This window comes from Podarcis filfolensis (assembly GCF_964270895.1).
Source record: "Podarcis filfolensis genome assembly, chromosome: 6".
NCBI classification, from domain to species: domain Eukaryota; kingdom Metazoa; phylum Chordata; class Lepidosauria; order Squamata; family Lacertidae; genus Podarcis; species Podarcis filfolensis.
The window spans coordinates 97,438,404-97,463,415 of NC_139609.1; the positions used below are offsets into that span (position 1 = coordinate 97,438,404).

At 46.9% G+C, this 25,012-nt stretch overlaps 1 protein-coding gene across 2 annotated transcripts; it reads left to right on the forward strand.

Annotated features, from left to right (window-relative positions):
• The first annotated feature begins 73 nt into the window (after positions 1–73).
• LOC310764524 (BPI fold-containing family B member 4-like) lies at positions 74–24,300 on the forward strand. 2 transcript variants are annotated; one of them, XM_083618690.1, is made up of 16 exons: positions 74–197; positions 1,690–1,824; positions 3,592–4,132; positions 4,800–4,904; positions 6,653–6,796; positions 7,877–7,937; positions 8,299–8,359; positions 9,948–10,039; positions 13,566–13,778; positions 16,517–16,570; positions 17,285–17,455; positions 19,208–19,275; positions 19,620–19,662; positions 21,002–21,065; positions 22,916–22,992; positions 23,950–24,300. In XM_083618690.1, exons 2-16 carry the CDS (start codon positions 1,713–1,715, stop codon positions 23,971–23,973), a joined length of 1,830 nt encoding a protein of 609 aa, XP_083474816.1. In that variant the 5' UTR covers positions 74–197; positions 1,690–1,712; the 3' UTR covers positions 23,974–24,300. The 2 variants fall into 2 exon arrangements, with proteins under 2 accessions (XP_083474816.1, XP_083474815.1); XM_083618689.1 differs by having other exon boundaries at positions 1,693–1,824.
• The last annotated feature ends 712 nt before the right edge of the window (positions 24,301–25,012 follow it).

Below are 25,012 nucleotides of genomic sequence, written 5' to 3' on the forward strand. Positions count from 1 at the left end.
CCTGGCGCTGGTTTCATGCCCGCCCCGCCACTCGACGCTGGTATAAATGGCCTTTGCCACCTCTGCTTTTTCAGAGCCAGGAGAAGGCAAGAGCAAGGAGGCAATGGGCAGCGCCAAACACTCTCCGTGATCGAGAATTGGCAGAAGCAGGGCTGCTTTCTCTCCTTTAGCCCTTAGTTTCAGAAAGGTGCACTCAGGTAACTCAGATCTGGTCTGCAAGAACACCCTCTGCAGAGTTTAACCAATTTGCCTTTTAATTAATTTATTTTGTAAAAAATAAAAAAAATTATACACCAGTCACGCTGGTTGATGAACTCCGGCGGGCTAGGGACAAAGGTGTTTCCTAGTTCTGCTGGATCTCTCAGTGGCTTTTGAAACCATTGACCATAACATCCTTCTAGACCGTCTAGAGGGGCTGGGAGCTGGGGGAACTGTTATACAGTGGTTCCGCTCCTTCCTCCTGGGCCGTGTTCAGAAAGTGGTGGCGGGGGATGAGTGTTCAAACCCCTGGGCTCTCACTTGTGGGGTGCCTCAGGGTTCTGTCCTCTCCCCCATGCTTTTCAACATCTACATGCAGCCGCTGGGAGAGATCATCAGGAGGTTTGGGCTGGGTGTTCATCAGTATGCGGATGATACCCAGCTCTACCTCTCTTTCAAATCAGAACCAGTGAAGGCGGTGAAGGTCCTGTGTGAGTGCCTGGAGGCGGTTGGAGGATGGATGGCGGCTAACAGATTGAGATTGAATCCTGACAAGACAGAAGTACTGTTTTTGAGGGATAGGAGGTGGGCAGGTGTGGAGGACTCCCTGGTCCTGAATGGGGTAACTGTGCCCCTGAAGGACCAGGTGTGCAGCCTGGGAGTCATTCTGGACTCACAGCTGTCCATGGAGGTGCAGGTCAATTCTGTATCCAGGACAGCAGCCTACCAGCTCCACCTGGTACGCAGGCTGAGACCCTCCCTGCCCGTGGACTGTCTCGCCAGAGTGGTGCATGCTCTGGTTATCTCTCGCTTGGACTACTGCAACGCGCTCTACGTGGGGCTACCTTTGAAGGTGACTTCGAAACTGCAATTAATCCAGAATAAGGCAGCTAGACTGGTGACTGAGGGTGGCCGTCAAGACCACATAACACCGGTCTTGAAAGACCTACATTGGCTCCCAGTACGTTTCCGAGCACAATTCAAAGTGTAGGTGCTGACCTTTAAAGCCCTAAATGGCCTCAGCCCAGTATACCTGAAGGAGCGTCTCCACCCCCATAATTCAGCCCGGACACTGAGGTCCACCGCCGAGGGCCTTCTGGTGGTTCCCTCATTGCGAGAATCCAAGTCACAGGGAACCAGGCAGAGGGCCTTCTCGGTGGTGGCACCCGCCCTGTGGAATGCCCTCCCAACAGATGTCAAAGAGAAAAACAACTACCAGACTTTTAGAAGACATCTGAAGGCAGCCCTGTTCAGGGAGGTTTTAAATGTGTGACATTTTAATGTATTTTTAATATTTGTTGGAAGCCGCCCAGAGTGGCTGGGGAGACCCAGCCAGATGGGTGGGATACAAATAATAAATTATTATTATTATTATTATTATTAGTAGTAGTAGTAGTAGTAGTAGTAGTAGTAGTAAACAACGAAAACCCTCAAAGTGGTTGCAAGAAAAGTAAAACAATAACATTAGCGATAAGAATAAAATTATCTCAGCAGGTGTGGCGGCTTCAGCCAAGATGTTAGCCATCTGGTGCATTGCCATCTTCAGCTGCCTGCTGATGCGATCAGAGAGTCAGCTGCTTCCAACAGATGCTGTCATCCGGGTCAATAAGGGCGTATTACATAACGGTAAGTCTATCCATGCTAGGATTGGAATGGACCTCACAGACCAAGGTCCAATAGTTAATCTCCTACCTTAAGAAATTCAGGGTGTGCAAATATCCTAAGAAAAGTGTTGACCTTACTAACGTTTCCGAAATTCCTTGGCTGCATTACCTGAGCCGGAATTGCCAGTATTTAGTGTAAGGTTTCACTTTGGGTGAGTTTTGCGGTCACTCTAAGGAGCACCACCTGGGTTGACTTCCAGGCTGCCGTGAAGCCACGTGGCAGATTCAGAGCATACAGGAGCCTGCAAAACGACGAACCTCAAAGGGTTCAGACAAGAGTGAGCAAAGGCCTAGAGACAGCGTTGGCTGAATGTGGGCCAAAAACTGAATGCAGACAAGACAGAGGTGTTCTGTGTTTTTGTTTGTTTATAAAAATATTTATATGCTGCTATACAGTCATACCTCGGATTGAATGTGCTTCAGGTTGAGCGCTTTTGGGTTGCGCTCCGTGGCAACCCGGAAGTAACAGAGCGCGTTACTTCCGGGTTTTGCCGCTCGCGCAGACGCTCAAAATGACGTCACGCGGATGCGCGGAAGCGGCAAAACTCGACCCGCGCACGCGCAGGTCACGTCTTACGTTCTATTCAGGATGCGAACGGGGCTCCGGAACGGATCCTGTTCACATCCCGAGGTACCACTGTATTGCAGAAATGTATAGAAGAGGTTTTAAACAGTAAAAAGAGGACAAAACCATACAATAAAAGCACAAGAAGTTAAAAACAGCAAAGTTAAGAAAACAAAAACCAGTAATCCACTCTTAATTGCCTGCCTGGGCCTGGCGGAACAGAAAAGTTGTCTGCAGGCAATTAAAAGGTGGCACAGAAGGCACCTGCTGAATCCCTAGTGGCAGAGAGTTCCACAGCCCTGGGCCGATGACGCTAAAAGCTCGGTTTCTCATTGTTGTCAAATGAGCCTCACTAGGGATGCTCCTGCTGGTGATCTCAGTGGTCAAGTCGGGATATAAGTTGCTAGTTCTCAAGCATGGGCTCCAAAACTGCATATCCAGAAGCTCTGTTAGGATGCTTCCAAGGGAACGGGGGCAACTGGCAGGCCCCTAGGTGGCTCCAGCCCAGTGGCTGGTAGCCAGAAGATCTCCGATCCTTGGATGTAACTGCGATTTGAGCTTCAGAAGCCTTCAGAAGCTGAGCACGCAAACCAGCAGAGTAAAAAAACTCTTCGCAACAGAAGGGCAGATAGAGGCGGTGTATAGCATATTTACAAGCAGCTTATTTCAGGACAAAGAAAACATGTCTTCTCCCCTTCGTGTCCAAGCAAAAGGGCATAAGCAAAAGCTATACACGAAACGGAAGTTCCCAGCAAGCTGTGCTGGACTGTAAACAGGCATGTGACATACAACAATTCCACACGTCTGTTAAGGTGGAATGGAATATCGTAACAAGCTCCCCTGCCCCCCCCGCCCCCAAGTCAAGGGAAGCAGAGCCCACCCCATCTCTGCTGAATTATAATGTGCTTCTCTCTTCCTTAGCATGCCATGCAAGCCACTATTTTGAATAATGCTGTTTTTGTAGGGCAGGGGGCCCTGGAGCCGGGTTTATGGAACCGGGGTGGGGTGAGTTTGGGAGCCCCTAATCTAACCCATTGAGCTCTGCCCTTTGCAACCCAGCCAGCATGTGCCATTTGTGGAAAAGCTTCCCTTGAGACACAGCAGAGAACCTCCGGCTCCACCGTTCTGCCTGCGCTGACCTCTTTTTCTGACTTGCTTTCACAGCCGTCTCCAGCTCAATGGCGCAGAGCAACGCCCTCCAAGGAGCCATGAGAGAACTTCCGGTCGGAGGCGGCGGCGGCGGGGACGGTGGCTTGCTGGGTGGCGTCCTTGGTGGCGGCGGTGGAGGGGGTCTCCTGGGAGGTGTAACTGGGGGCTTACTTGGAGGTGGTGGCGGTGGCGGCCTTCTGGGAGGCGTCCTTGGTGGTGGCGGTGGTGGAGGTCTCCTCGGTGGGGTCACCGGAGGCTTGCTTGGTGGCGGAGGAGGTGGCGGTGACCCTGTGGGGATGCAAGCTGCCTATGCTGCCCCTCCGGTTCCTGGGGGCAATGGGGGCGCTGGTAGTGGTCCGGGTGCTAGTGGGCTGCTAGCTCCGGGAGGCCTGCTGGGTAGCGGAGGTCTGCTTGGCACTGCAGGGATTCTGGGCGGCGGTGGCGGGCTCCTGGGCAACGGGGGCCTCCTGGGCAACGGAGGGCTTCTTGGAGGCGGAGGCGTGCTCGGCATTCTGGGAGAAGGAGGCTTACTCAGCACCGTCCAGGGACTCACAGGGTAAGCAGGAGAGTCGTAATCCTCGTAACAATTAATCGGCGGCTTATAAAGGGTGGCCACGCGGGAGCAGGGCCTTTTCTGCAGCGGCTCCCTGGTTGTGGAATGCTCTTCTCAGGCAGAAACCTCCCTTAACTATCTGTGGCCTTTTAGGAGTGGGTCGGATGTTTGCAGTATATTGTCCCCCTGGTTTTAGTGTATCTGTGGCCGGATCTACACTCATGGTTTTTAACGCTAAGAAAACATTAAGGAATGGTTGCGATAACCATATAGCCACATGGCGTTCTGCTCTTCAACGTTATTAAAATGTGACACCAGGCACTGCAGAGCAACCAGAAACCAGGGAGGCAGAGGGGAGAAAGCAAAAGAGAATGTTTCCTGTTTTGACGTTTTTAGAACGATATTCCTAATACCGTTCTCATAACGTTTAAAAGGTGAGTGTAGATCCAGCCTATGCGGCGGGTTTGTTGGTTTGTTTTTGTTTGTTTGTAGCTTTGCGTTGCCTTGGGCAATAATAATAATAATAATAATAATAATAATAATAATACAGTATGTGAGTCTGATCTCCAGTCCAAATGTGTCCACATTCCATTTTTTTAGAGAGTGGTTCCCACGGGTCATAAGAGAGTGCTTTGTCTGGATGACCTCACTGCCTGCTTCTTCCTTGTAGGCTACGAATTGTGGAGCTGACTCTTCCCAGGATCAACCTGAGACTCTTGCCTGGAATTGGAGTCCACTTGGATTTATATACCAGGGTAGCGCTCAACGGTAAGAGGTAAGCAGAGCAACTTGACCCCTGCAACTCAAGGCACATGTTCCTGGCAGCTTCCTAGCTCTGGTTGAGGTTCATAATGATGATGATGATGATGATGATGATGATGATGATGATGATGATAATAATAATAATAATAATAATATTTATTATTTGTACCCCGCCCATCTGGCTGGGTCTCCCCAGCCACTCTGGGTGGCTTCCAACAAAGATTAAAAATACATTAAAATCTCACACATTGAAAACTTCCCTGAGCAGGGCTGCCTTCAGATGTCTTCTAAATGTTAGGTAGTTGTTTATCTCTTTGACATCTGGTGGGAGGGTGTTCCACAGGGCGGGGGCCACCACCGAGAAGGCCCTCCGTCTTGTTCTCTGTGGCTTTGATTCTCGCAGTGAGGGGACTGCCAGAAGGCCCTCAGCGCTGGACCTCAGTGTCCGGGCAGAACGATGGGGGTGGAGACACTAATTCTTCTAACCATTACTGCAGAGGATTTTGTTTGCCGAAAGGCTCCCTAGTTTCTTAACCATATGGTTCAGGAAGGAGGAGACGCACCACACCAGCTGCTCTTTAGGCTGGCCAGAGGTTTACACTGGGCTACTTGCACTCCTCCAGCCTCCAGCAGTGGTGTTGGTTTTCATTCTGGACTCGCTTTCAGGAGCTAGGAGGAAGAATGACTCTGAATATAGCAGTTTGGGGGGAGCAACTGTGGGAGTGGGTACTTTCAGGAAGACCTGGCAGTGGGCTTCCTGAATGCATCTGTTGTTGGCCAATGAGGGAGACAGGATTCTGTTCTAGATATATACTTATGGCCTGATCCAGCATCTGGGCTCTTCTTCTGTTCTTCTGTTAGCTGAAGTGCAGAAAAGGGTCAATTTACACTCCACACAATGAGCTTTAGGTATTTACTAGTAGACTTGTATCCAGTGTTGCTTGGAAATTATAAGAAAAAACAAACAAACCTCAATGGTTAAAATCAGTGCAATTTTGAAAGGTTTGATCTGCCATCTTGATTCAAGCTGGCACTCATTTGTATTCAAGCACAGAAGAAAACCTGCGCCTTGATCTGAGGAACCACCATGATAAATTCGGTTATGATATCTTACAAAGTGTCTGAATGCACAACAAACAGGTTTCCGCAATATATAGTAGGTTAGTTTAGAAACCCCCGAAGCAATTCACAAATCAAATTGTCAAACACGTAACAGAATGTAACATAAAGATCATCTTCAACCTTGAAACAGCAAGTTGGAACAATTCCATATAGACTGTTCTGCAAACCCAGTTTTCCTCAGCCTAATTGGCAATAACCTCAAAGGCTGAGTGAAAAATATGTCCTCAATAGCCACAATATGTCCACAATATTTGTGGTGACTGATGGATCTCCAGAGGCAGAGAGTTTCGCTATGAGGGGAATGCAACAGAAAAGGCCTTTGACCGGCTCGCTGGTCCTTGGGCTTCACCTAGTGGTGGCATCCCAAGCAGACCCCCCTCCAATTAAAAAGCTTCAACTGGCTCATTCATCTTACAGATGTGGGAAGTGCAACCTCCTCCCAACAACTTAAAAGCAGCCTTCCCTGACCTAGTGCCCTCCAGATGTTTTGAACCACAGCTGCTTCAGTCAGCATGGCTGTATGATGATGGGGATGGTGGGAGATGTCATCCAAAACCTTTGGAGGACCCCAGGATGGGGAAGGCTATTAAAAGCATCATACAAAGAAGCTTCACCAGACTCTCTTTTGTTCCATTGCAGCCTCCTTGGGTTCCTTGACATTGCAGTGGAGGTGAACCTCACGGCCATTGTCCGCCTGACCATGGATGGCACAGGCTACCCCAAGCTGGTGATCGACCATTGTGACACCCTTCTTGGAGGCATTAAAGTCAGGCTCCTTAGAGGGTGAGCTGCACCTGACATCTTATGGGGTTAGGGATGGAGCGACTCCCCTTATTTATTCCAGGGATGAGATTGGTGGGCCAGATCCTGATTTCCCCTGATGTCCCCTGGGTGGGTGTTATGTACTGAGTTGAAGAGGATCCAAAATGCAGCAGTCTGATTGGTCCTGGAACAATAGGAATCAGAATGCAGCAGTCTGATTGGTCCTGGAACAATAGGATTCAGAATGCAGCAGTCTGATTGGTCCTAGAACAATAGGATCCAGAATGCAGCAGTCTGATTGGTCCTAGAACAATAGGACCCTGAATGCAGCAGTCTGATTGGCCCTAGAACAATAGGATTCAGAATGCAGCAGTCTGATTGGTCCTAGAACAATAGGATCCAAAATGCAGCAGTCTGATTGGTCCTGGAACAATAGGAATCAGAATGCAGCAGTCTGATTGGTCCTGGAACAATAGGATCCAGAATGCAGCAGTCTGATTGGTCCTGGAGCAATAGGATTTAGAATGTAACAGTCTGATTGGTCCTACAACAATAGCATCCAAAATGCAGCAGTCTGATTGGTCCACAGGAGCCACCCAATCCACCTCCAGGTGGAAGGGAATCCACAACCTGATTGCCCTACAGGAGAATCCCTGAATTAGCCAATCACGTGGGGCCCCTTGTGTAAATAATGTATATAAAGCAGACATTTTGGGGGAACTTCCATTCTTCCTCACCACTATGAGCTGAATAAAGAGCATGAAATCCACACTCGACTCTGAGTATATTTCGGTCACTTTGACACAGTAGCAGATGAAGCACTCCCCTTTGCAGACTGGCTTTAAACTCAAGCTGGTTTGCAAAGGAAAAAGTTCCCTTTGCCCATGCTTAGGGGTATTCGAGAATTTCGGTAACACTCTTGCAGTTTTCATGTCCATCTGTGTTCAGGACTGAAAATCAATCAAGCAAATTCGTTGGTTTTCATTCACATCTTGCTTGTTTTTAAGACTGCAGACAATACTTAATTAATTACTTTTTTTTTTACACTGTTTGGGTGGTTTTTTGGTGGATAATTTTTTCCTTTCTCTCCCCCCCCCCCAGCCTACTCCCTATTGTAGATAATTTATTGGCACGTGTCCTTAACAAGCTCCTTCCAGAACTGGTAAGTGATCAGCCAGGGCAGGTATCATCCAATGAGCAATGGGATCTGGCTCAGGAAATGCATTAGGATAGAAATATACTTGTAGAAATTCAATGTAGTTCCTGGCTTGGGAACCAAACTCTGTCCTTGTGAGATAAGTCTTTGATGTCCGGAGAAATGAGATGAATAAAGAGAATTGTAAGATGCACGTATTAAATTTTGGAAAATGCATAAATAAAAACAATTAAAAAGAGATAGTCTTTGACGAAACTTAAAAGGAGGAAGAAAAAAAATAACTGTGAGCACAATTGCTTTGCATGTATTACCATTTGATTCCTGACATTTTGCCACAAATGTCTCATTAGAACATTGAATTTTTCAGCTGTGTCCAGTCCTAGACATTACCCTGGGCCTAGTGAACGATCAGCTGGGACTTGTGAACTGTAAGTGTCTCTTGTGCTTCCTTCTGTCTTCCCATTCTTTCATATGGATGATCTCACTGCATCTTCCCATACCCTCCAACATTTCTCCAACGAAAATAGGGACGTCCCATTCCCATTAATGCTATTTTTACTATTTATACCCCACACATCTGACTGGGTTGCCCCAGCCCCTCTGGGCAGCTTCCAACATATATAAAGACACAATGAAACATTAAACATTAAAAACAACAAACCCACTTCCCTGTACAGGATTGCCTTCAGACGGCTCAGAAGTCGAATAACTCATACCCTCCAACATTTCTCCAATGAAAATAGGGACGTCCTATGGAAAAGCGGGACATTCTGGGATCAAATCAGAAACTGGGACGGCTTCTCTAAATAAGAGACGTCCCTGGAAAATAGGGGCGCTTGGAGGGTCTGCCTTCCATCCCCAAAAGAGACTCAGTGCTGTTCTCCAAAGTGACTGACCAAACATTTTCCTTCCCTGCTCACGGGATGATGATGATAATATTTGAGGGCTGAACTGCAACCGAGCTATCTATTTTGAGTAAGGCATTCCCAGAATTCCTTGAGTTTTTCTGGAGGGAGAGAATTTCCTTGGTCTGAATTCTAGAGCCACGCAACTGATGGCGCCGGATCCTGCACTGAAGCAGCATTTTTTTTTTTTGTGGGGATTCGGGCTTTGGCCAAGCCAGGTGGAGAAACAGCACTGTGCAGGATTAAACCATCCTGACTGTAGTGTAATAATAATAATAAATTTTTATTTATACCCCGCCCTTCCCGTTTCAAAAAAAACCACGCTCAGGGCAGCTAACAACAAATTTAAAACACTTACCGTATTTTTCGCCCTATAGGACGCACCGTCCCATAAGGCGCACCTAGTTTTTTTGGGGGGAAATAAAGGGAAAAAAATTATTTCCTCCCCAGGCGTGGGGCTGGGGCGGGGGAGGCCTGAGCTTCCACCGACCCCAGCCACCAAACAGGCAGCTCTCTGCAAGCCGTGGGAGCCCAGCGCTGGCTCCCGCTGCTTGCGGAGAGGTCCGCGAAGCCTGGACGCGCTGAGCTCAGCGAGGGCAGACTTCAGCATGCAGGCAACTCTCACCATATCGGGGCCAGTGCTGAAAAGGCCCTGGCCCTAGTTGAGACCAATCTAACCACCTTGCGGCTTGGGACCTCCAAAGTGTTGTCATTTGTGGACCTTAAGGTCCTCCACGGGGCATACCAGGAGAGGCGGTCCCGTAGGTACGTGGGTCCTAGGCCGCATAGGGCTGTATAGGACAACACCATTATTCCAAGAGGCTGTGTTCCAAGCCTCTCTCCGTAAATATTGAATAGAAAGCAGATGGTCAGAACTTTTCCTCGTCTTATCCTTTCCTGGCAACCTGCTGTGGGGTTGTGTTCTCGGCCACCTGCAGCCCACCACCTTCCCAGGGGTGTCTATTCCACTGTCAAACGGCTCTTGCCATCAGAAAGTTCTTCCTAATGTTAAGTCAGAATACCCTGATTATGAGAAGCCTGGGGAGCTATTGACAATCCAAAGCATGAGAAATCCTAAATTCTTCCTCCTTCCCTTTCTCTTTCCTCCCAGCTCTGGTCCCTCTGGGCATATTGGGAAGTGTCCAGTACACTGTCTCCAGCCTTCCGCTCGTGACGGGACATTTCCTGGAAATTGATTTGAATGTAAGTCCAAGTTTGCTGAGATGGATCTTGATGGTGGGGTGGCCCCTGCGTGGATTGGCTTGGACTCCGCAAAGTCACCTGCTTTGCTTGGCTGTGGGTCTTGGCCAATTTCCGCCATGGGAGTGGCCTTTGAATCTGGCTCTCCTTGCTCTGCTTTTATTGAACTCACTGGAGAGGATGACAATGGGAGAGGGATGAGTCCTTTGTCCTATTAGTTTCCTCTGTCACTGTTTGCAAAGCACAGTCATACCTCATGTTACGTTTGCTTCAGGTTGAGCATTTTCAGGTTGCATCCCACAGTGACCCGGAAGTAACGGAACGGGTTACTTCCTGGTTTTGCTGCTCGCGCATGCGCAGACGCGCAAAATGATGTCGCGTGCATGCGCAGAAGCGGCAAATCGCAACCCGCGCATGCGCAAATGCAGGTTTCGTTCTGTTCAGGTTGTGAACAGGCCTCCAGAATGGATCCCGTTCGCAACCAGAGGTACCACTGTATCAGGTTATGGATAGGAACACCAGGGAACATGGATGCCTTGGGTGTCATGAGCCAAAGACTAAGGCAGAGAGTCTCAAACTTTCAGTCTTGCTAAATGAAAGCCACAACCCTGTCTCAGCTCTCATGAATCCCAGGGTATGTTTCAGAGCCTTGATCCTGGAGAAGCACAGAACATGGATGGTGGCTTAAGGGCAAGGTGCGGGCACCAGGTCCTTCTTCCTCAGAGTCTCAGATAAAATTTTGCAGATGTTGTTTCAAGTGTCAGAAAAGATTTGCAGATGATGCCCAGCTATACTGGATTATGAAAACTCAGACTGTGAAGAGCATCAAAAGGTTCTCTCCAAACAGGGCAAAAAAGGCAGAGGCATGAAAATTGGGTCTTATTTGGGGAAGGAGAAATCACAGCTCCTTGCTGATGTATGGGAGGGACTCGTGGACCAAGGGCCAGTTTGTCCAGGGGTCCATCTGCACCTCCACTTAATTCATTTTATGCCCTACTTCTTCCCTCATTATTTTGCAAGAACAAAAGACATTCCTACTGCCAGGATGGCATTTTGATTTCCCATCTTTTCGCTAACTGGTAGTAAAGCGAAAAGCGATCTTAAGAATCTGCTGGTGAGGTCACACTGGTGGACACTTCCTCCGCTATCTCTGGTTGAGTTCCACCTCCCTTCTGCCTCCACCTCCTTTGTAGGACTCTAGTCCTCATTGTCGCTTCTGCGAGCGACCCTGTTCATTTCTGGTCGGTAGGCGGTTGTGGTGGCAGCTGCTTAGAGCCACAAAGTGTTGTGTTTTGTTCACCTTCCCCAAAGACACGCTATTAGCTCTTTCAGAAAAATCAGATGTGTGTGATATCGATGGCATGCACAAGTTTTCCAGGTGGCTAATAATAATAATAATAATAATAATAATAATAATAATAATAATTTATTTATTTATATCCCGCCCACCCCAGCCGTAGCCAGGCTCGGAGCGGCTAACAACAATAAAAGTAACACAACATTCTAAAATCAGTTCATTTTAAAACCAATTCAAAATCAAATTCATGGCAACCATTGGGCTAGAGTTCTGTGAGGATTACCAAAGGAGGGGGTCAGACTGTGCCTTGGCCAAAGGCCTGGTGGAACAGCTCCATCTTGCAGGCCCTGCGGAAAGATGTCAAGTCCCGCAGGGCCCTAGTCTCTTATGACAGAACGTTCCACCAGATCGGGGCCACGGCCAAAAAGGCCCTGGTTCTGGTTGAGGCCTGTCTGATCTCCCTGTGGCTCGGGACCTCCAAGATGTTTTTGTTTGAAGACCGTAAGGTCCTCTGTGGGACATACCAGGAGAGGCGGTCCCGTAGGTATGAGGGTCCTAGGGTCCTAGGGACCTAGAGGAAGGTCCTAGGGTCCTTGGGAACACCATTCCTTCTTTCGCTTCCAAGTGTGTGTGTGTGAGAGAGAGAAGCTTTGTGTCTCTTTTTCCTTCCTTCCCTTCCTCCAAGGAGAGAGCAAAGCTTTCTTTCTCTCCCCTGAGGATGGAGAGAGGGAAATCTAAGCACAAAGGTGGAAGGGAAGGAAGGAAGTCAATGGGATTCACAGAGTGCGAAGTTCCTCAAGGTTTGGGAACCCGATGCCCTAAACCCATCTGCCTATTTCCCGGTGGAAATCTTCTCTATTCCTGTTTTGCAGCATGCTTTTTTGGGGGGAGAAGTGATAACAAATGGTGCATGTGTTTTGGTGTGTGTGTGTGTGTGTGTGTGTGTGTGTGTGTGTGTGTGTACAGGCACCGATGAAGAAAGTAGGGCCAGGTCCACAAGCAGACAGAGGGGTGGAGGGAAAGAAAACCAAGATAAAGCCATTGAAGCCCTAACTCCAGGTTTCAAAACTTTTGTTATCTGTGCACAAAGCGGTCAGGTATGGACCTGTGGAGGTCAGCAGAGGACAAAACGAAAGCAGAAAACGTGGATGTTCAGGTGCGGTGAGGATGAGCCCTAGGAAAAGGGGTGTGATAAGCAGTTCTTTGCCTTGACTGGGTCAGCCTGAAGTATTAGCACTTCAAGCCACAGATCTCCTTCCAGGCTGGCTCTGGAGAAATTTGTCACACCTCGGCCGGTTGCATTGCCTGAGGACAGAGAATGTCCCAGCCTGGGATGCAGAAGGGGCAGCTGTTTATCTTTTGCCCTTTTTGCAAAGAATAACAGGATAATGTCCCTCTTAAGTAAGAACATAAGGAGAGCTGGCTGCTGGATCAGGCCCATGGCCCATCTAGTCCAGGTTCCTGTTCTCACAGCAGCCAACCAGATGCCCATTATGGGAAACTCATGAGGAGGACCCACGGGCAAGAGCAAATTTCTCCTTTCCTGTGGTGTTCAGAAGCATTGCTGCCTTAAACTGTGGAGGGCAGAACAGAACCATTGTGGTTAGTAGCCAAAGACAGTGCAAGACTTCACTGGCACCCCAATAAATTTAGCAGTTCTGGGCAAAAAGCCTGGGTTGACTGTGGAGATGAGCCAGGCTGGGAAATTTCACATCCAGGCCTTCAGCTGCCAGGATTATTACACTAGTGTTTCCTGCCACCTTCCTTAAAAAGGTAAAGGGACCCCTGTCCATTAGGTCCAGTCGTGGCTGACTCTGGAGTTGCGACGCTCATCTCGCTTTACTGGCTGAGGGAACCGGCATACTGCTTCCGGTTCATGTGGCCAGCATGACTAAGCCACTTCTGGCGAACCAGAGCAGCACACGGAAATGCCATTTACCTTCCCGCCGGAGTGGTACCTATTTATCTACTTGCACTTTGACGTGCTTTTGAACTGCTAGGTTGGCAGGAGCAGGGACCGAGCAACGGGAGCTCACCCCGTTGTGGGGATTCGAACCACTGACCTTCTGATTGGCAAGTTTTAGGCTCTGCGGTTTAACCCACAGTGCCACCCATGTCCCTGCCACCTTCCTTAGATGACCTTGAAAACCTCCTCAGAGCTAGGATTCCATCACCATCACGCATGCAGAAAAATGGGACCGCCTGCCTCACAACCTTGTTCCTTCCCTCTAGACTGTGGTTGGGCAGGTGGCCGGACCCCTCCTCAACTACCCGCTGGGCAAGCCGGAAGCTCCCCCCATGCCGCCAAGGGTGCCCATGCCCCCCATGCCCCCCATGGCCGACACAACCAACTCCCAGCTGGGGCTCTCGGTGAACTTCCTCAGCTCCGTCGTGGCTGTTCTGCAGAAGCAAGAGGCCCTGAACATCGACATCTCGGATGGGATGGTGAGTTGGGAAGCGGATGCTGGGGGGGGGGCATTTCTTGGCACGGGAAGCTGAAGGCACAGGGGGTGAAATATACTGGGAGTCGAGAGTGGATTTCATGCTCTTTATTCAGCTCATAGTGGTGAGGAGGAATGGAAGTTCCCCTAGAATATCTGCTTTATATACATTATTTATACAATGAGCCCCACGTGATTGGCTAATTCCAAGATTGTCCTGCAGGCCAATCAGGTCACGGATTCACTTCCACCTGGAGTTGGATTGGGTGGCTCCTGCAGACCAATCAGACTGCTGCATTCCGGATCCTCTTGTTCTAGGACCAATCAGGCTGCTGCATTCTGAATCCTATTGTTCTAGGACCAATCAGACTGCTCCATCCTATTCAACCCAGTGCATAACGGGGGGCGGGGGGTGGTCAGAAAACTAGACCCTTGTTTTCCAAATTCGCCTGCCTCATCCCAAGTGCCAAATCTTTGCTTTTGGTTATGTAGTTGCAAGGCAAGGCACTCTGCAGTGCGGAAATCCACTTCACTTCTCATTTTAACGTGAAGCTACTTTGTACTGCCCAAAACAGTATGTGAACTGGAGCACACCATTCTTTGAAATTCACCTTTGCTCCTATTTTGGGGAGCACAAAAAGTGCAGCAAGAGTGTGTCTTGTGTACTGGTTAGAGTGTCACACTAGTACCTGGGAGACCAGAATTCTAATCCTCGTTTGGCCATGAAACCCAATTGGTGTAACCTTGAGCCAGTCACTGCCTCTCAGACTAACATCCCTCTCTGGGCAGTTGTGAGAGTTTGGATTTGGATTTGGATTTGATATCCCGCTTTATCACTACCCGAAGGAGTCTCAAAGCGGCTAACATTCTCCTTTCCCTTCCTCCCCCACAACAAACACTCTGTGAGGTGAGTGGGGCTGAGAGACTTCAGAGAAGTGTGACTGGCCCAAGGTCACCCAGCAGCTGCATGTGGAGGAGCAGGGAATCGAACCCGGTTCCCCAGATTACGAGTCCACAGCTCTTAACCTCTACACCACACTGGCTCTTGTGAGGATTACAGGAGGTGGAAGAGAACCATGTATTATGTCTTTAGCTCCTCAGAGAAAAAGGTGGGGTGCAGGTACAAATAATAATAATAATAATAATAATAATAATAATAATAATAATAATAATAATATAGATGCATTCTATTAAGGGGAAGCTGTGCATGGAAAGGTATAGGCTTGTGAACATATCACACTCAAATCCATTGCATTAAATAAAATTGCTTGCAAAAAATGTGTATCTGAAGCAAAACTGCATGCAGAGCTATGTACATATATTAATGGAAATATACACTAAACGCTGGTAAATTTTTGTGCGATCGTTCTTTTAAATGCAAACTCCTGCAGAACTGTGGGGAACTAAACCTGAGTTGGTAAAAATGGAAGCAAAACTATATATGGCAGATTGGTCCATCCCTTGCACTCTTTGTGAGTTCAAAAGCCCTCTCCTCTTTGCAGAATATTGAGGTTTCTCCCTGGCAAATAACTCCAGAGCCTGAGGGTAATTTTGGCAAGCCTGTGTCCCCATTGAGCCCTGTGTGGCTGAGGAATAACTAAATGTAAGAAGAGCTGGCTGCTGAATCAGGCCAACAGCCCGTCTAGTCTAGCATCCTGTTCTCACCAAGCAGATGCCTCTATGGGAACCCACAAGCAGCAGGACTCGAACCCAAGACCCTTCTCCCCTCCTGTGGTTTTCCAGCAACTGGCATTCAGAAGCATCACTGCCTCCAACTGTGGAGGGCAGAGCAGAGACAACTTGGCTAGTATTCATTAATAATAATAATAATAATAATAATAATAATAATAATAATAATAATTTTTATACTCCGCCCTCCCCGGCCAGAGCCTGGCTCAGGGCAGCTAACACCAGTAAAATTACAATAAAAATATAATGGGGGGGAACAATTTAAAATACAGGTTAAAATGCAATTTAAAATGCAGCCTCGTTTTAATAGTAGCCCATAGATCAAGACCATAAGGGGAGGGAAACATAAGGGTCAGACTGAGTCCAAACCAAAGGCCAGGCGGAACAGCTCTGTCTTGCAGGCCCTGCGGAAAGATATCAAGTCCCGCAGGGCCCTGGTCTCTTGTGACAGAGCGTTCCACCACGTCGGGGCCAGTACCGAAAAGGCCCTGGCCCTAGTTGAGACCAATCTCACCACCTTGCGAACTGGGACCTCCAAAATGTTGTCATTTGTGGACCTTAAGGTCCTTCGCGGGGCATACCAGGAGAGGCGGTCCCGTAGGTACGAGGGTCCTAGGCCGCATAGGGCTTGAAAGGTCAAAACCAGCACCTTAAACCTGACCCTGTACTCCACCGGGAGCCAGTGCAGTTGGTAAAGCACTGGATGAATGTGACCCCGCAGCAAGGACCCCGTATGGAGCCTCACCGCGGCATTCTGCACCTGCTGGAGTTTTTGGGTCAGCCTCATGGGCAGCCCCGTGTAGAGCGAGTTACAATAATCAAGCCTGGAGGTGACCGTCGCGTGGATTACAGTGGCCAGATAGCTCTCTCCTCCTTTGTGAATTTGTCCAATCCTCATTGGAAGCTGTCCACCTTAGTCACCACCACTGCCTCCTGTGGCAGGGAGTTCCATAGTTTAACGGTGCGCTGCATGAAAAAGTAAAATAACTAGCAAAGAGCTAGGGAGTCTGTGTTATCTTTTGCCTATTTTCTTTCCCCCTTCTTTCTCCCCAGTTCCCTGAGCTTCCTCCTCTGACGACATCGACTCTCGGGGCCTTGATTCCTTCGGTGAGTCCATGCAGTTGATGCTGTGCTACCTGGATCTGAGCTCTGCTTCAGCTTAGTTTTACCTTCACAAGTGAACTTTTGAATTGAAATATACTCGGAGTCGAGAGTGGATTTCCTGCTCTTTATTCAGCTCATAGTGGTGAGGAGGAATGGAAGTTCCCCCAGAATGTTTGCTTTATATACATTATTTACACAATGGGCCCCACGTGATTGGCTAATTCCAGGATTCTCCTGTAGGCCAATCAGGTTGCGGATTCACTTCCACCTGGAGCTGGATTGGGTGGCTTCTGTGGACCAATCATACTGCTGCATTTTGGATCCTATTCAACTCAGTACATAACATGAATCCAAGCAGCCTCAGGTGGAGAAAGCTGTGAAAAGCGCGCTGCAATAATTCCATTGGCACCCAGTTAAAAACAACAAGATTCTCCATTGCCTGGTTCCTGCATAAAACATAACTAATAACTGCAAGAGCAAAAGGACTGTTTGCCACTAAGATGCCATTGCAAAAATACCTGTACAGGTATCATAAATTCAAAGAAAACCACAAAGCAAACACACCCGTTAGACCTTTAGCCCTACATAAATTTTTTCCCTTCAGTCTCAATATATTTTAAGGGATATTTACATCAGGCTTCCCCAACCCGGTGCCCTCCAGACACAGGTGGGCTATAAAACGCAACAAGCAAGTAATAAAGCGAACATGGTTTGCAGGTCTTCCAGATGTTCCCAGAGCCGCGCTCCCTCCTTCTGAAGGTGTCGGTCCCTGATGTTCCAACAGTGAAGCTGCAGAAAGACAAGGGCCTGATCCACCTCATAGCCAGCGCTGAAATACTGGCGTCGAAGCCAAATGACGCTCATCAATCTCTCTGCACGCTGCAAATTGTGAGTATCAAGAAATGACGGCATCACACCTTCCCACTTTCACTCCCTCCCTCTGGAACAGGCTTTCTTTTTTTTTTTTTTTAAATATTTTTATTGCATTTTACATTGCAAATTTAAATTCATCATCATCATCATTTAGGATTCCCTGAATCATTTGATTCCCCTTCGCCCTTCCATGGTTACCATTTTCAATCTTTTCCCACTGCTTCCCTTATTTTCTCTGTTTTTCTTGAATAATCCAATTTTACCTTAGTTTTTGGTACATTACAAATGGTACTCAAATCCTGCCAAAGTTTTTAGTTCTTCACAGTGTCAATTTTCCCCATTTCTTCTTAAAAGTTCTTCTCTTCCTGGTTTCTGATTTTCCCGGTCAATTTTGCCATTTTGGCAGAGTCCATCATCTTCATCAAGTCATTCGTCTCTGGTTGGGACTTTATCTTCTTCCCATCTCTGGGCCAGTAGTTCTTTCAAATAAAATTTATTAAGTTTTCCAATTTAATAATCCAATAAAAACCACATTAAAACATTCCAAATTGCAATACAAACAAAAAAAGCCAAATAGAAATGCCAAATTTTCTGTTTTTGGGTGACTTCCCATGCTCTGAATTTCACGAAGTGCTGATCATCTGATATCATATTGCGCTGCTGTCGTCGCAGACATGCAGCGACAGTGGTGACGTATTGATGTATGGAGTAGGTTTCCTAGCTAGGGGAGGCTGGATGATTTGGGACCCAGAGGCAGAATAAAGTGCTGTTATGCCTCTTAAGGACACAATAAGTCCCTTACCAGATCAGATCAGGGACGCGGGTGGCGCTGTGGGTTAAACCACAGAGCCTAAGACTTGCCGATCAGAAGGTCGGCGGTTTGAATCCCCACGACGGGGTGAGCTCCCGTTGCTTGGTCCCTGCTCCTGCCAACCTAGCAGTTCAAAAGCACGTCAAAGTGCAAGTAGATAAATAGGTACCGCTCCGGCGGGAAGGTAAACGGCGTTTCCGTGCGCTGCTCTGGTTTTCCAGAAGCGGCTTAGTCCTGCTGGCCACATGACCTGGAACCTTACCGCCGGCTCCCTTGGCCAGTAAAGCGAGATGAGCGCCGCAACCCCAGATACGGCCACGACTGGACCTAATGGGCAGGGGTCCCTTTACCTTTTTAATGATCTGTTGGGAGTTGCCCAAAGTGGCTGGGAAAACCCAGCCAGGTGTGTGGGGAATAAATAAATAAATGATTGTGATGATGATGATGATGATGATGATGATGATGATGGGATGCCTACCAGGTGATGGAAAACACATGGGACGAGGGGATTATATTGGTATTTCGCAACTTTGACCTGTTGCAGGACTTTAGCCAGATCTTAGCAGAGCATACGCAGAGTTCCAGAAAGCAATCAGTTGCAGGCAGGATGGACGAAGCAGGAACAAAACGCTGCTACTACTAACTTGGTTACTTATAGGTGTTTCTTATTTACAGCAGACTTCAAGTTACTATATACAAGAACAGAACAGATACGGATCTTAACTAGCTCTCTCTTAACAAACTCCAAATGTCTCTCACTCTCACAATACTACACTGACCAACAAACTATCCAGTCAGTAAGGTCATAAGTCATCATGCCTGTTGGAGACCTCAACCAATGGTAGAGATGTATCCAAGGTCTCATATCTCCAGGCCGAATAACTCCTCTGCTCAGTCATCAGGAATCAGGAAGGGCTTGGTTAAGAAACGAACCATTTCCCCATTTTTCACCGCAGGACACAACTTTGCTGGCCTCGTTTTCTGTTGAGGACAACAAACTGAAAATCAGCGTTGCTCTTGAGAAGTAAGTGCGGCATTTCTTAACTTACGGGCACTTATATTTTAAGTGCTATATTGGGATTATTTTGTTACACATTTTAATTAGGTATGTTTATATTTCAACATTTGTGGAATTGGTTTTTAGACTTGTAAACTGCTTAGAAGCCTGTTTTGTTTTTAAATGGTTTTTATTAATAAAAATAACACTTGAAGATCTCTCTCCTCATTCCTTCCCTGAATTGTGCTTCCTCCATATCAGAGGGGAGATGGGAAAGGCCTTTTGCATCTGATCTCTATTTCCCTCCCTAGAGCCAACTAAGGTTGTCTAAATCCCCAATGGCTGCTCTCAATTTTCTTCTTTTTCTGCAGGTCACATCTCTCAGTGGCTTCCTCGTCCATTGGGAAATTTGATGTAAGAATATATTATATTATATCTATTTATTTATTCAGAACATTTGTACCCCACTCTTCAGCCAAAAAAGGCTCCCAGAGTGGCTTACGTACAATCAAAACAAGATGGTCCCTACTCAGAGGCTTAAAGTCTAAAAAAGAGAGAAATGAACACGACACACAAGGAGAAAGGAAGGGAAGAGGAAAACTAAAAGCTCAGGCACCAATTTCTAAGCTGTAGTTCCTGATGGGGCTGACCTGTCACTGCCGAGCTGACGAAGAGAACTCTGCTTCCCAGCTCTCCACTTATTATTTTAAAATTCCTAAGCAGTGTGCAAATATACAACATGAATAAATAAAATAGTATCATAAAAATGGAGACACTACATAAAAACAGTATAACCAGTACAGTGGATGCTCGGGTTGCAAACATGATCCGTGCAGGAGCCACGTTCGCAACCCGCTTAGGTGCTTCTGTGCATGTGCAAAGCACAATTTAGCGCTTCTGCGCATGCACGACTGCCGAAACCCAGAAGTAACCCGTTCCGGTACTTCCAGGTTTTGGTGGGTCCGTAACCCAAAAAAACGCAACCTGAAGCGTCTGTAGCCCGAGGTATGACTGTATATATATTATTTTTATTATATATTATTGCCCTTGAGTCTGACCCAGAAACTCCAGCGGGTGCAGAATGCCGCGGCAAGACTCCTTATGGGGTCCTTGCCACAGGATCACATTCACCCGGTGCTATACCAGCTGCACTGGCTCCCGGTGGAGTACAGGGTCAGGTTTAAGGTGCTGGTTTTGACCTTTAAAGCCCTATACAGCCTAGGACCCTTGTACCTACGGAACTGCCTCTCCTGGTATGTCCCACGGAGGACCTTGTGGTCTTCAAATAAAAACATCTTGAAGGCCCCGGGCCACAGGGAGGTTAGGCTGGCCTCAACCAGAGCCAGGGCTTTTTCGGCTGTGGCCCCAATCTGGTGGGACGCTCTGTCACAAGAGACTAAGGCCCTGCGGGACTTGACATCTTTCCGCAGGGCCTGCAAGACAGAGCTGTTCCACCAGGCCTTTGGTCAGGGCACAGCCTGACTCCCTCCTTTGGCAATCTTCACAGAACTCTAGCCTAATGGTTGCCATCAATTTGAGTTGAATTAATTTTAGAATGAAATGATTTTAGAATGTTGTACTATTTTAGGCTTCAGCTGGGGAGGGCGGGATATAAATAAAAATTATTATTATTATTATTATTATTATTATTATTATTATTATTATTAATGTTATTGCTACAGGTTTCTCATGCTCTTTGACAAGAACAATAAACTTATCAACTGAACTGAAATCACTTCTTTTGTTGACGCAGGTCTCCCTCATGGAGGGGCTGGTCAGCAAGATTTTTGAAGTTGCGTTCCTTCCCGCTATGAATGGTAAGGACATTCTACAAAAACCGTCATTTGACATTCCGACAGCTTTCTTTCGCGCTGCATGAAAATTCAGAGCGGAACTAATTGCGCGCCAAGCCATGTGCAGTTCAGACTGTAGTCTTGGCGACGTCTTTTGCTCAGAGAGCTGAAATGAGATGGGAGTGCAGGGATGTCGCAGGTAGCCTTGATTTTGGATCCCTGGATAAAAATTGCTTTGCTGCAGGGATGGAGAAGAGCCACAGCTCAGGGAAATGAAATAAATAGAGAGGTGATTGGTTGCAAAATAAAAATGTTGCGAAAATGTAGGTTGTTTCATAAAAGAAGGTCAGACGTGAAAGGGTCCGACTTAGCAACAGGTGTAATAGCAATCTGGACAGTATTTTGACAGAAAACAGCAAGGATCATTCGTAAATGTGCAAAGGTCTTCCACTCCCAAGTGGAACATTTCTTCCAAGAAATGTTTGGCACTCTTATTCTTTTTTATAAATAGGGTAAGGTTACCAGATGTCCCTGTTTCCTGGGGACAGTCCCCAGATTAACAAATCAGTCCCCATACAAAATCCTATCATTTCTACTGAAGTTGAAAAGTGTCCCCAGATTCATTGAAAAAAATCTGGTAACCTTAAAAAAGGGGGCAGGTGTGAACCAGAAAGAATGCAAAATAGAGAAATCTGTTCTTGGAAGGCCCAGCTCATATTTGCTACAGCTCAGTGCATTTTTGGAGACTCTGGTTTCCTCTTCAGGAGAAATCTGAAACTCCCAATTTCTGCAGAAGCCGCCTGCACAAATCTTGCTGCTCATCTGACACCAGGGGCAGGCAGCTCCATTCCTACAACCTGCTTTAGGGATCCCACAGAATTCAAAAGCTTTAGATCACTGCTGGAAAAGAAGGCTCTCCCATCCCCAAAGGTGCTGACCTATTGGTCTTCCCAAATCTTGTTACGTTTCCCTTTTGTGGGATGTGAAACACAAGAGCAGTCAAGTACAACATTCCTAGAGTGAACATGTTTACACATGGGGAGGAATGTTTGTCCAGCCAGCAAGTAAACTTCCTGTTTCCTTTTGGGCTGGGACAGACTTCCTCTGCATGTGACTAGAGGTGGGCGGGGCCTCACCTGTGCAGGTAATGACAAAAAGCACAGGGCAGGGCAGCCATCTCTCTCTTTTTGACTACATGCATCGAAGAAGCAACATCTGCTTAGCCTAAGATGCCCTCTTGGCCTCCAGCCAGGAGAGGACAAAGGGACTGTCTCCTTATGAGATAGTTTCCAGGTGTATGTTACTTTTCTAAGCTAAGTCTGCCTTCTGGGATCCTATTGTGAACAGAATGATATGTGAGTAAACTCTTCTTATACTTTTATAGAAGACTGTGTTGTGTCTTATCTTTTATGAGGGAATAAGGGGAAAAACCAGAACAGTTATTATAGAGGCTTTAGCGAGCCTGAGCAAACGCATCCGCTGCAAGTTTAAAAAGGGGAATGTTACTCTGCTAAATTGTGACCTTGTTTACACAAGTTGGAAAAGCTATAATCAAACAATATATCCTCTCCTGCATCCATGAACATTCCCACACCTTTGGGATCCCTCGTTCCTTCTCTCCCGGAGGGAATAATCAAATCTGCCTCTTTCTGCAGGTGATATTTTGTGGCAGATATCAGAACAAAACAATATTTATCAAAAAACATCTATACTGCCAACATTGTGGGGAAATACCACGGATGCAAACAGCAGAAAATCAGCAGTAAAATTGCATTTGTGAAGCAAGTACAAAATAAATAAGATGAGACAACCTCATCGCATACAGTTTCTCCTTCGTATTAGAAAACTAATATTTTTCTCCTTTCTGGCTGCAGGTGTGTTAGGTAATGGAGTTCCGCTCCCCAAGTTGCTGAATATAGACTTTGACAATGCTGACATTGATGTCATTGAAGTAAGTGCACCAACTCTGATCATTCCTGGCGGTTTTCTGTCACAAGGCTTAATTGTCACGACAGGCTTAAGCTCATTCCCAAAGAAGCATTTGCCGCCTGAAGACTTTTAAATTGACTTACTAGCAGAAAGTGCCTGGAGTTCTTTGAAAATTCTTAGAAACCAAAAAGTACAGTTTGGAAATCAATGGTTAAAATCAGTGTGGTCCTTTGGCTTGGAGCCAATTTGATTCCCTCCCTCTCTTTCTTTTTTCTTTTCCTTTCTCTTCCTGCGATGAGGCTACATTTTAATATTGTATTTTAATTTTGTTTTTAAGTTGTAATCATTTGACTTGTTTTTATTATTGCTTGTTAGCCACCCTGAGCCCGGCCTTGGCTGGGGAGGGCGGGGTATAAATAAAAATTATTATTATTATTATTATTATTATTATTATTATTATTATTATTATCTTGCTTCAAAATGGCACCCAATCGTATTAAGACATGGAGAAAATCCTGCTCCTTGATCTCAGGAACCGTCACACAAATTTTGGTTATGGTTTCTTAAATTTGGTTAAATTTGGGGTTTGGAAAAGTTCAACCCGCCATCTTGATTCAAAACAGCATCCAGTTGACATCCTTGATGTCAGGAACCGTCATGCAGAATTTGGTCACAATATCTTGAAATATTATTATATCCTGGATTAGGTCGGCCTTTGGTCTGGTCCAGAGTCTGGGCTCTTTTTGTCTTCTTATGGGAAGACGTTTTTGATGTGTGACACTTTAATGTATTTTTAATCTTTGTTGGAAGTCTCCCAGAGTGGCTGGGGAAACCCAGCCAGATGGGCGGGGTACAAATAATAAATTATTATTATTATTATTATATTATTATTATGAGTCCACTAACAAGGATGTTGGACCAGAGCTGAGGGGGTCCCAGAAATGAGAACTGAAGCTCTTGGTTTCACCCTTTTTTGCAGGATCTGCTTGTGTTGTCTGCGTGAGTCGAAGAGGAGACCAGAAGGTACTCAGTGGAGCGCAAGGGCAGTCGGAGAAGAGGCCAGCTAGTTCCAGACCAATTTGCCCCACAACATCGTCTTTCAAACTGTACAATGCATTTGAATCAGGCCAGGCTCCTTCCAGGAAAACACAGACTGGGTTTTGATTACAGGAAGATTCCAGCAAGACCCTGTCACTCACAAGATCGTGGCATTTCCTTCGTTCCCTTCAGCTTTGCCATTTCCCAGAGGGTGCACACACATAAACACACAAACTGCATTTCCTGCATTGTTTTAATAAAACGTTTCTCCTTTCCACTGCATTTGGAGTGACCTTGAGTCTCATTGCAAAAAACAACAACAACCAAGCAAACATCTGGCAGCGATGAAATGAGGGCAAATGGATTGTCACTGGGGAGAATTAGCTGTGGGGTCTCAGAGCGGGTAATCTTCATAAAAGGGGAGGGGGAAGGAAGAGAAGGGAAATAAAAGATCAGGCTGAATTCAAATTAAAGGCCAGGCGGAATAGCTCTGCCTTACAGGCCCAACGGAAGGAGGTTAAATCCTGAAGGGCCCTGGTCTTATGAGACAGAGCATTCCACCAGGTCGGAGCCATCACTGAAAAGGCCCTGTCCCTGGTGGAGGATAGTCTGACTTCCTTGGGGCCCGGGACTCTTAAGCTATTATTATTCATGGACCTTAGGGTCCTCTGCTGGGCAGACCAGGAGAGGCGGTCCTGTAGATATGAGGGCCCTGAGCTAGAGGGACAAATGGTCAGGCATAAAGCATCTTCCCATGTTCCTTTGTCACCACCTCCCTCTCACATCTGGCTCAGGTGCTGGATGCCAGGTAGACAAAGCAGTGAGAAAGGAGGAAGGGGCACCAGCGGGCTCAGCCCCTCGGTGTTCAGAAGCATGCAAGGATGTTTTAGGTCCCTCCTTGCAAGTCCCTGCCTGGATAGGCTGTGAGCTTAGATCATCATCATCATCATCATCATTTTTAATTTGTATACCGTCTTTCTTTCTTACAATACCCAAGGCGGTTT